The following is a 12,048-nucleotide window of genomic DNA, read 5'->3' as shown; positions in this document are numbered from 1 at the left end:
TTTGCCACAGAGGGGAAAAAATTCCTTCCTGACTCCAAGATGGCAATCGGACCAGTCCCTGGATCAACTTGTACTAAGAGCTATCTCCCATAACCCTGTATTCCCTCACTTGCTAAGAATCCATCTAGCCCCTTCTTAAAGCTATATAATGTATCAGCCAGTACAACTGATTTGGGGAGGGAATTCCACAACTTCACAGCTCTCACAGTAAAAAATCTTGACTTGACTGCTTTTGGGCTTAGCACAAGTAAAGTGGGGGTGGCAGAAAACTGACTATACAAGGCAAGCTAGAAAGTATGTGGATATTTGGATATATACATATATATGTTCTGAATAGTAAAGCACTGTGGGTGTACATGTGAGGCCCTTTTCCTTACATATGTACTGGGGGGAGTCAGGCCCTTTTGATCGGTTCCAATTCTCAGTTCTACAGTAGATTGGGCATAACACATCTATTTCTTTCCTTTCTGCAAATAAACAGATCATACAGTGCTAAAGATGATAAAGCCTGTCTTTCTATTGCAGGTGATGCCTTGGTGTCAATTGTAAAGTTCTGTATTAAAAAGATCTGCTCAGACATGACATATTAACCTTTTTATAATTCAATTATGTTGAGGCTGCCTTTTTTTCTTGACAGAACAAACCCAGTTAAAACAACCTGTTCCCATAACTGAGATCCTCAAAACAGATGATACATGAAATATTCCCCTTTCCAGTTTCCTAATTTGACTTCTAGTGTATTTTGATACGTAGGGCAGACTAATACAAGCCATGGAGGTTTCACTGGAGACTTGGGAGTCAGATGCAGCTCTACGGATGATGTTTATAGGCTGGGAGAATTTTTAATTTTTCTACTAAAATTAAAATCTTATATATAGGCACCTGAGGGCCGCCCTAGGCACAGGCCCTCGGGGTGCCTATATATAAATACAGCCCTGCAGTGAATATCAGCTTTTGTTTAGGAGTTGTGAGATCGGGTATTTAAACAAGAGCAGTATTTGGCTTTACCAAACAGTAGTAAAGTTTAGGAAGTACAGGTATGGGATCCCTTATCTGGAAACCCATTATCCAGAAAGTTTCAGATTACTGAAAGGTCATCTCCCATAGACTCCGTTATAAGCAAATAATTCACATTTTTAAAAATGATTTCCTTTTTCTCTGTAATAATAAAACAGTACCTTGTACTTGATCCCAACTAAGAGATATTTAACACTTATTGGAGGTAAAACAAGCCTATTGGGTTTAATCAATATTTGAATTATTTTTAGAAGACTTACATTATGGAGATCCAAATTATGGAAAGATCCTTATCTGGAAAACCCCAAGTCCTGAGCATTCTGGATAACAGATCCCATACCTGTACTGGAAGGCAACACCTGCCTAAGGGTAGGAACCACAAACTGAAAAGGGACTCAGGATAGCATTAAAGGCTCAAAGGCTTCCACTGGAGGGGATCCCTTACATGGTGGTGGGAATAATACTTTATAAATTCTATATCCTAAAATTAAAATGTAAAATTATTGGTGCCTAATCCTTTTAAAGGTTAACTTAAAGGTGAACTACCCCATTAAAATACTTATATGTTGAGAGTCAGAGTCAACTTTCTAAAATCTTTCATCATCCGACTTTTGAAGGCCCAGCTGAGAGACAGTGTTCTACTGGTCAACAATGGTGATGAGCGAATCTGTCCCATTTTCTTCACCAAAAAAATGCACAAAACGACAGAAATATTTGTGAAATAGCGGAAAATTCGCAAAATGCATTTGCCGCGCAACTTTTTTTATGCAGCTGACTTTTTTGAGACGTGAAACTTTGACGCGGCCGCACCCATTTTGATTTGACTGTGACCAATTTGACATGACCACAACTTTTTTTGACGCACTCATCCCTAGTTAACAAGTGAGCTTATAAAGGGAAACATTTTAGCTGCAACTTCTACAGATTACATATTCTTTACGTTACATATTCTTTTGAAAGCTAATGAATCCAAACATTCACGTTGATTTATGACATTTTCTACAACATTTTGTGAAAAGATGGAGGAACTCTTTTACAGGGAGACTGAGCAAAATAAGCTCCATGTTTACTCCTAAAAAATATATTAATATAATAATTAGTACTTTCTATTGGCAACTAAACTAAGGTTAATCCCCTTGGCTTAGGGGTGTCAAACACAGGGCCCTCCAGCTGGGAATTTCTGTTCATAACAGCTGTAGTGCGGCAACTTTGAAATGCCTCTCTCTTAACTCAAGCGACAATGATGGTGTTGAGCAAATATTCCCCCATGTAGAGAGATCTGCTGTTAATTAAGGAGATACTCCCACTACCCAGGTACACAAATGGTAACAAAAAGCAACAAGAAACAGCTAAATTCCTTTTCTTTGTAGAATATGGTGTGAATCACATGCCGTTTTAAAGGGGTGGTTCAACTTTAGGTTTGCTTTTAGTATGTTGTAGAATAGCCTATTCTTAGCTACTTTTTCAATTGGTCTTCATTTTTATTTTTTATAGTTTCTTACTTGTTTGCCTTCCCCCTCTGACTCTTTCCAGCTATCAAATGGGGGTCACTGACCCCGGCAGCTAAAAAAATTTGCTCTGTGAGGCTACAATTTCATTGCTATTGTTACTTTGTATTATTTATCTTTTTACTTGGGCTCTGCTCTATTTATATTACTGTCCCCCTTTAAACCACTGCCTGGTTGATAGGGTTAAATTGGACGCTAACAACCAAATAGCTGCTAAAATTCCTAACTTGAAAGCTGCTAAACAAAAAGCTAAATCATTTATGAAAAATGAAGACCAATTGCAAATAGCACTCTCTACAGTCATAGTAAAGGTTAATTTAAAGGTGAACAACATTTTTAAGGGGGTGTACCATTTTCGATGCCTCCTTGGTTCCAGTCGCTTCAGCTTTATTTACTCCTCTTTGTACTTGACATATGAGTAAAAAGATGTAAGCCAATGGAAGGAACACTTTTAGGGCAAATTTCTAGATATTCAAAATTCAAATTCCATTTTCATTTATAAGCAGAAATCACAAATTCTGAATTGACATTTTCCGCATTCATTCCCCATGCTCCCTACTTGTTTCTGTCCCCTGTCCAGGCCCGGATTGGTGGTGAGGCCACAAAGGCCCGGGCCTAGGGTGGCAAAAATTTAGGGGTGGCATGCCGCCCTGCCGCACCGAAGTTTTGCTCCCATACGGAGCAATGGGGACCTTTCCCCACTGCTCCGTATGAGTTTAAATGGGTGCCCGCACGAATGCACATGCGTGCGCTTGGGCGGGGATGGGTGTCGGTATCAGCCTTGGAGCGCGGTGAATGGGGTTGGCATCAGGGCATCCAGGTAAGAAATCCGGCGCTGCCCGTGCCATTTGTACTCTCCCTTTCCTTCTATTCTCTGGCCTCCCTGTAGTATGCACCCCCCAATTCCATGTGTACCATAGGCAGCAGATGATGTTTTTCCTTTGAGGGACCAGTAGGAGGGATCTATGTGACGCACCATGCACACCACTGTAAACGTATTAAACCACGCCCAGTTTAGTGACACACCCACATTTATAGACACCTAATATATACCCACCAATAATAAAGCATGTGAGCCAACCTATAGACATTAAACAGTGTGGGATTCTAGCAACCCAAGTATATTAAATAATGGAAACCGACACCCAAAGCATTTTCTAGACAGTGATAGTTAATAAGACTTAGATTGTAAGTTCCACAGGGCAGGGACCTCCTTCCTACTGTGTCTCATACCACATGGCACATGGCACAGCGCTGCATATCCTTATAGTGCTTTATAAATAAAGTTATACATACATACTGTAAGTACCCATACCCTAAGTGCATTATACAGTTAGTGCAAGGGAGCACTGACACTCATACACATTACACAGTAAGATTCAACCAGGGCTGATTTGCCAACACTGGGCAAATTTGTTCCTGGACAGTGTTCCACAGCAACCAGTTAGTTTAGAGTTAGATTAGATTTTGCTCAGACAGCTGTGGGTGGAACAATAAGAGCAACAATTTGGTTGCCACAAGATACTGCACAGGCGCTTATTGGCTCAGTTTTGATAAATGAACCCCAGTAATTAATGACATCCCAATCATATTATATACAATGAGAGGCAGTTGTGGTTACTAGCAGAATAGTATATTATATACAGATATGTTTGACAATTAAAGGACAAGGAAGGGTTAAGTCACTTGGGGGGCCAAAATGTTAGGCACCCCCCAAGTGATTTTAATCGCTTACCTTGTACCCTGGGCTGGTGCCCCTGTTAGGAGAAAACAGCACCAGCCCGGGGTACCTGGAGCGATGCGCTTCCTGCTTCGTTAAGCTGTGACCGTGAGTTAGGCGCATGTGCAGTAGAGTGAAAAGCCGACTTCTCTGTTAAAGTTCAGCTTTTCACTCTACTGCGCATGCGCGCGCAGCGATACAGGAAGGAGGAAGCGCTACAGGTACCCCGGGCTGGTGCTATTCTCTTCTAACAGGGGCACCAGCCCGGGGTACAAGGTAAGCGATTAAAGTCACTTGGGGGTACCTAACATTTTGGCACCCCCAAGTGACTTTGCCTTTTCATGTCCTTTAAATTTCTTCTCTGCACTTCATTGGATTTTTCTTTGTGTCTCTTTCTTTTTGGTTTCCCTCATTAATCCTATTCCTTATTTAGATCTTTCATCCATTTTCCTTTTTAATATTTCAACCCAGCTGTGCAACTCCTTTGTTATTGCCGCATACTTTCTAAAGTCTTATTTATCCCTTGCTGCCGACTTAGTGAATAAAATACGCTGGCCACTGAATGCAAATTACATCTAAAAAACATAAAACATAGCTTATCTGTCTAAACTACTATAAGAGAGCTCCTCTTACTCAGTACTGTGCATGTTGTCTGGTGCAATATGACAGATTACACAGCACTCACTAAGCTTTGAACCATCTCACCCACAGTCCAGCACGCACTGAGGACAGGGAGTGAGATGGTTCAAAAGTCAGTCAGTGCTCTGCAATCTGTCATGTTGCGCCGGATGACATTGTTGGAGGGAACCTGGTGATGCCATCACTTTTGGCAGCACCAATATTGGCATTAATGTTCAATTTTGATTGACTTATCTAAGTTGCAGCTATTGACACAATCCACAAGAAGATCACAGCTAATTACAGATTTGGGCAATACCCCAAGGTTAGCATCTGAAATGTACCCAGACCTAGGACTTTTCATTTTAAAAATATAAACACCCCCCTGTGAGGAGTATAAGGAGTTACATTAGGTTAAATTATGGTTGTGCTGGGTCTGAATATGGGCATCTCCCACCCTCCATTCTCTATCTTCCTAATAATAAATGCAGTATGCAAAATCATTTAAAACGACACTGTAGAAGTTTGTCAGTATATAAGAAAGCAATTATGGATGCACTGAATACATTTATGTCTTTTTTTATTCTTTATTTCGATTTATTAAAACAAATTTAGCAGCATTTGAAAAGACAAAAATAATTTTGTCAAATCAAAGAAAAATATAGTTCTCTTCTGAATTCCGCATTTCTTTCCTTTGTCTCTAAGTCCTTATAGAAAGTTGTTTATCAAGAAGAGAAAACTCATCCGAGAACAGGATGAATTTGTTTACAGGTGTTTCGTGCAGGGCAGCCATCGGAACCAACATTTCTTAATGGGGCCCAGTAGACGTTTAACATCTGGGGCCCCTAACGTTGTGCCCCCGTCCCTCCCCCGATGGCTGCCCTGATTTCTTGTTCTGATTCCGATGTTGTAGATGTTTTCATCATCAAATTCAATTTTTCATTTCTTCTTTATAGCTGTGATTCTTGTGTCCTGAGAGTAATATTGTTTGTTGTTAGCCACAAAATATTTCAAATAATCCTGCATTTATTTATTTGTTTATCTGACATGCATTTTGCTGTTATTTTAAAGGTCAACTAAAACTACCCAACATTTTCCCCCACCTCACCCTGGGGGCCTCTCTTTTATAGCCTAGTATATTGACCCATGCCCTAAAACAATCTAAGCCCTTATCAGGGGCACCCTCGGCTACCTCACCCCTGCACCGCTACTTCGCACCCCCCTCGTGCGTGGCGTGCAATTCGAAGCGGCGTGATGCAAAGATTAACTAGGGGTAGGTAGGAGAGGCTGCTGCCTGGCGCCCCCCAATCGTTGCGCCCTAGGCAGCTGCCTCTTCTGCCTACCCCTAGTTCCGGCCCTGGCCCTTATTATTGGGGCTTCAGTTACAGAATTATTGTACATTATTGTACATGTATGAAAGTTAGTGAATTTTGTTTAAGTAAATAGGAGAGTAGATAGTTATAAACATCAATTAAACAATAATATAAAAAGAGTAATTTTCCTTACATTTCCAGATGTTTTGAAATGCACCATTTTACACCCTTTACATCACCGATATCTGTGATGAAGGGATGTAACAAAAGCTTCTCTGCAGTTGGTCTCTTGTTAGGATTTTTTTGCAGGCATTTGTCAACAAAAGAGTGGAAAGTGTCACTCCTGAAAAAAAAAGATGTTAAACCATTACTTATGTTTTATACTATAATAAAAGGCAATTCATAGACTCAGATCTCATCAGCACAGTCCTGTGCCCTGAATATTCTATAAGCCCCCCTGTTACAGTTACTTGCTGACTGTTGCTGTTTACTATTAACCTATTAGGGTGCATGTATGTGCAACACAGGTGCTGTCATCCTGTTTTTGTAAATTTGTATTGCCAGATACCAACACAAAGCTCTGAAGCGGAGCATGAGATGCTGCATTCAAAAGTTATAACTATTTCCTAGGTTCTATGTCATTCTTTTATATTCCATCCTTACTTCACCTTTTCTATTTTTCCCACCCCTCACTGTAATCTCCCATTTTCAATTTCCCCATTTCTCTTTTTCATTTGTAAATCACCTTACCCCCTTGTCAATCCCCCCAACCTCTCCACCCTTACTTTCTTTTCTATTTCCCTATCTCCCCCTCACTCTGTTTGCATGTTTCTATCGAAATAACTCACCATCTGTCCCATGTTAGTACTGGAGCTGGACCAAAAATGATCTTTTTGATCACTCTCTTTTCCGGTTCGTTGCTGTATGCTAGGTTGTAGGAAATTGGTATTAGATTATTAGAACACGTTGACTAATAATTATACTATTTCACTAATAATGTTAATTGTTTAATATACATTGGACACAGCATTATTTTATGTTACAGCATGGCACCTAAATGCCAGCTGACCTTCCTTAAAAAAAACTTTATGTGTTAAGGTACACAAACATGGCAAGAACTATTGGGGTATACTTACGGGGATATCCTTGTGCCATAGCGATGGCTGTGATCCCCAAAGACCATATATCGGCCTAAAATAAAAATATGGGGGAAAGTCAACAATTAGAGAAACACAGGACACAATTCCAGTTACAGATCATTCAGACAACAACAAAAATCAACTTAAAACTTTGGTTTTGCTGTTATGAGAGGGGTATATAAAGTGGGTGAGCAAAACTTTGTTTTCAGTTCCTTGTATAGGTTACATATATTTTAGATAAAGGTGTCATTTGCTCTTAAATAGAAAGTAAGAGAGAAGACATCACTATACCTTATAGTCATACTCGGCACTCTTACGCAAGCAGCCAAGTGCTTCTGGTGCCATGTAGCATACTGTTCCAGCGCTGCTATCGCTCTTTTCTCCTATTGTTGCATGTTCAAAATTAACTAAAATAGTAGGACAAAAATGTGACTTAGAATTTTCATTCACATGTTACAAAATAAATAATCATTTCATTTATAAGCAGTTCCTAAAGGAAAACTCTTTTTTAAAAAAATTATTTTTGAAGGATTAAATGGGCAGAGAAAACCAAACAATAAAACACATTAGATTCATATTGACTTGCGCTGCACAACATCCATTCTACATCCAATTCTAAGCGCCACTTACCTATTTTTACATCTCCATATTTCGTAAGCATCAGATTTTCAGGTTTTAGATCGTGATGGATAATTTTGAGTTTTTGCAGATGACAAAGGCCCTGGAAAATGAATACAAACGTGAAAATATAAATATTTTTCATGCTCTTGAAGTAATAACATTTAGATTTCTTAAACAAATATCCAGAGTAGTACCGAGGAGGCTAACATGTGACATACCTGTAACACCTCTCTGCAAATATAAGAAATCCACCTTTCTCCTAGGGAATATTGCTTCTTGGTGCCCATTAGGTCATATACAGATCCTCCAGCACACATTTCCATAGCAATCTATAACACAAAGAACAAATGTATATAATATAGGAACATATATAATTGTGATTTATTGATAAGTTTGGGTATTGGCTTCACACATTGGATACAGGCATTCTTACTTCCCTCCCAGATTTTCAAATACATTTAATGGCCAGAAGATATTGAATCTCTATCTTGGAAAGTATCTCCATCTCGTATCCAAAATGTTGCCTTGCATAAAAGCCATTGCTTTTTGCACAAAGTTTAATCTATCTGAATAAACAATTCCTTACCCATAGTCCTGTATTTGTTGTTGTCCTCCTAGAAGCCTTATGGTAATATGCGCCATGAAATTTGATAATATTATCATGACCATAAACCATCTCTAAAATTTCTATTTCCTGAAGGATTTTCTCTTCATCCTAATTTCAAACAAAAGAAAATAAGTTGAATAACATGGACCCATTTACAATTCTAGTAATGATGAATGAATCTGTCCCATATCACCAATTCTAGTTATAAGAAATTATGTATTTTTAATACCACTATATAAAAATTATATAATATAATCAATGTTCTTTCTTTAACTTCTGAAATCCTGTTTAACAAGGAATTTGTCACCATTCTATAATGCTGGAAATGTTTTAGTATTTGTTACACTCTGGGCTTTACTTCACTGACTGGTGAAGACATTGGAATATTATGATAAAGGTGCTTCAATTCTACATGTATTAGTGGCCTCTCTCTAGTTTGTGCTTTGATGGTCTATTATATAAGGAGTTGCATGGTAATCTTAGTGTTCTTAGTGATAGTCAGTATGTTGGTGTAAAAGGACTTTATAAAATTATAAGTATTTTTACTAATGGTATTAATTATATCATAACACATTACCTGCATGTCCTTCATTATTTCAATGGTCACCTGTCGGTTTCGGACAAGATGCCATCCCTGTAACAAAAGTAAAGGAAGAAGGTTTGTGATGAAGCAAACTGACCGACAGGCAAAATTACGGAATCCACCAAAACCATGATACTAAATATGCCATTTTAACATTAAACATATATCTCACCTTATGAAGAACACCATACCGGCCCTCTCCTAAAGCCTTTAGAAGTTTGACATATTTCCAAGGCGCCTAAAAAAATAACATTGTATTTGAAAGCACGATAAATACAAATAGTAAATAATCTAATGCAGAGGGACAAATAAACCTTTTCAATAAGAGAGAAACCCAGATAATGTAAGAAAAAAGTTGTGTATAACGTGGAGAAGGCAAAGGGCTGGAATAACTAAGCAAAACCATGAACATTGAGCTTTCTCAAAAATACTGTTTTTCAACTTCTGCTTACCGGGTATGTTTCTACAAATTCATATGTATCGTCCTCCTGGGGAAGAGAAAAAGCTTTTATCAGATTAACTCAGTTTACTGGGGGGAAATTACTACAATTATTATTAAAAGGACAGGGAGAGGTCAATTTATCAGGGGTTCATATATAAAACATATATTTTGTATTCAATAAAGTCTGTTATTTATCCAAACCTTATCATCCAAGTAAATAGGAGCCTGTTGATTAATGTTGACACTCAGTTCTATTTCTCTTGAACTGGTGTCATTGCCAGATGTCTCTGGTACCTCCTAATTAAAAGATGAAAATGTGTTATTATGTGAACTAAACCCCAAAGAAGGTGCTTAAAGAGGCAGTAAATGACTTCTTTCAACATTAATTAAATGTACATGGCTTGTGTTGGACGATAGCTTGCCTATAGTTTTAATTAAATCATATTTTAGTGTTTTTTTTGTTAATTCTTGAACTAAATTAACAAAAAAACATTCATTATACAAAAGGATTGTAATAGAGGAATAATGCCCCTTTAAATGTATATTGGTAAAGATTTTATAATATTTCTGCTCAAACCTCAATCACTGTAAGGCTCTCTTCTTCATTTTGGAACACTGCTTCCTCTCTCATGCACATGGCATACCAGGAATTATCAGGTTCCAATTCCTAATTAAAAAGATGAAAATATGTTATTATGTGAACTAAACCCCAAAGAAGGTGCTTAAAGGGCAGTAAATGACTTCTTTCAACATTAATTAAATGTACATGGCTTGTGTTGGACTATAGCTTGCCTATAGTTTTAATTAAATCATATTTTAGTGTTTTTTTGTTAATTCTTGAACTAAATTAACAAAAAACATTCATTATACAAAAGGATTGTAATAGAGGAATAATGCCCCTTTAAATGTATATTGGTAGAGATTTTATAATATTTCTGCTCAAACCTCAATCACTGGAAGGCTCTCTTCTTCATTTTGGAACACTGCTTCCTCTCTCATGCACATGGCATACCAGGAATTATCAGGTTCCAACTCCTAATTAAAAAGATGAAAATGTGTTATTATGTGAACTAAACCCTAAAGAAGGTGCTTAAAGGGGCAGTATATGACTTCTTTCAACATTAATTAAATGTACATGACATAGTACATGTCATAGTTTTAACTGAGACATATTTAAGTTTTTTTGTTCATTCTTGAAGTAAATTAACAAACAAAGGCAAAATACACTAGTAGCATTCTAAGAGCAAGAAGCATTATAGAAGCAGCTCATTATACAAAAGGATTGTAAAGAGGTATACTGCCCCTTTAAATGTATATTGGTAAAGATATAATATTTTTTCTCAAACCTCATTGATGACTGCATGGTCCTCTTCATCATTTTGGACCATTTCTTCCTCTTCTCTCATGCAAATTGCATACCAGGAATTATCAGTTTCTGACTCCTAGTTAAAAGAGATACAATATGTTGTTATATAACATCTAGCTAGAAAAAGAAAACACTTTAAGACAGAATTGACCCTCTGCTCAGGCACCCTACCCCCTACCTCTCCAACCACATCACCCAAACTCCTAAGTATAAACCCATAATACAGAGAAGAAAGCAGAGCTGCTGAGTGAGGTGGGTGGTTGTTATGTTTCACCGTGCCCTTGCTATAAAAACCCTCAATACTCTGATTGCCGAACAGGAGAAGGCTGGCCTTTATTTCTTACCTGGCAGATTTCAGCATCAAGATCCTCTGAATTTTCCTGATTAAGAGAAGGGAAAAGATCTTGCAGGTTATGTTATTTCTCTTGCAAAGAAGTTAAAATATTACCTTGCATAAAGATTTTAATCATTATTATTTGCAGCCTCTCTAATGCTTACCTCAATATTTCCTGATCCAGGTTCCATTCTCTCTGGTTCCTCTGGCTTCTCCTGGTTAGGAGGAATACATCTAGTTATCAACTTATTATAACTTACTATATCTAAAATGCACTATGTATAAAGCAAACGTTTTACCCAATTTTAAAAAAAGGAATTTTTGATCTATTTTACCTGACCTATTAACAGTTAAAATCAACACAACTTTGAAAAGAAAGCTAAAAATATAATAACTGTATGATACCAACTCCTTCCTTGCTTACCAGGCAGGTCTCATCAGAAGGATTCTCTTGCTGAGCCTGGTTAAGGGATAAAGAGGTGATGTTATTTTATTTTTATTTAGGAGAAATAATTAATGTGTATAAGTAAATGCAGTAATCATTACAGGGATTTATCCTGATAATAATGTCAATAAAGTCAAGAGGCAACAGGAAACAGTAAAGGAAACAGTATAGGCGAGTCGGACTAGGGGTGCAGGGCCCACTGGGGCTTCTGCCTCAGGGACCCCTGCACCCCACAATGGCCCCCACCTTCACACACCTCCCCACAGGGCCCCCTCTATCCTACCATCTTCCCCAAGCACGTGTAAATTAAGCATTTTATTACATCTCTGTGCTTA

The 12,048-nt window shown here is 37.9% G+C and overlaps 1 protein-coding gene across 1 annotated transcript; it reads right to left on the bottom strand.

Annotated features, from left to right (window-relative positions):
* Positions 1-5,809: 5,809 nt before the first annotated feature.
* LOC116411710 (traf2 and NCK-interacting protein kinase-like) lies at positions 5,810-8,240 on the bottom strand. The gene is made up of 7 exons (XM_031904502.1): positions 8,155-8,240; positions 7,946-8,036; positions 7,607-7,722; positions 7,313-7,367; positions 7,025-7,103; positions 6,370-6,519; positions 5,810-5,835 (listed from the first exon to the last, which is right to left on the bottom strand). Exons 1-7 carry the CDS (start codon positions 8,221-8,223, stop codon positions 5,814-5,816), a joined length of 582 nt encoding a protein of 193 aa, XP_031760362.1. The 5' UTR covers positions 8,224-8,240; the 3' UTR covers positions 5,810-5,813.
* Between the last annotated feature and the right edge of the window lie 3,808 nt (positions 8,241-12,048).

The sequence above is a fragment of the Xenopus tropicalis genome, chromosome 6 (assembly GCF_000004195.4).
Source record: "Xenopus tropicalis strain Nigerian chromosome 6, UCB_Xtro_10.0, whole genome shotgun sequence".
Taxonomy (NCBI): domain Eukaryota; kingdom Metazoa; phylum Chordata; class Amphibia; order Anura; family Pipidae; genus Xenopus; species Xenopus tropicalis.
This window is presented reverse-complemented; position numbering and strand designations above follow the sequence as displayed.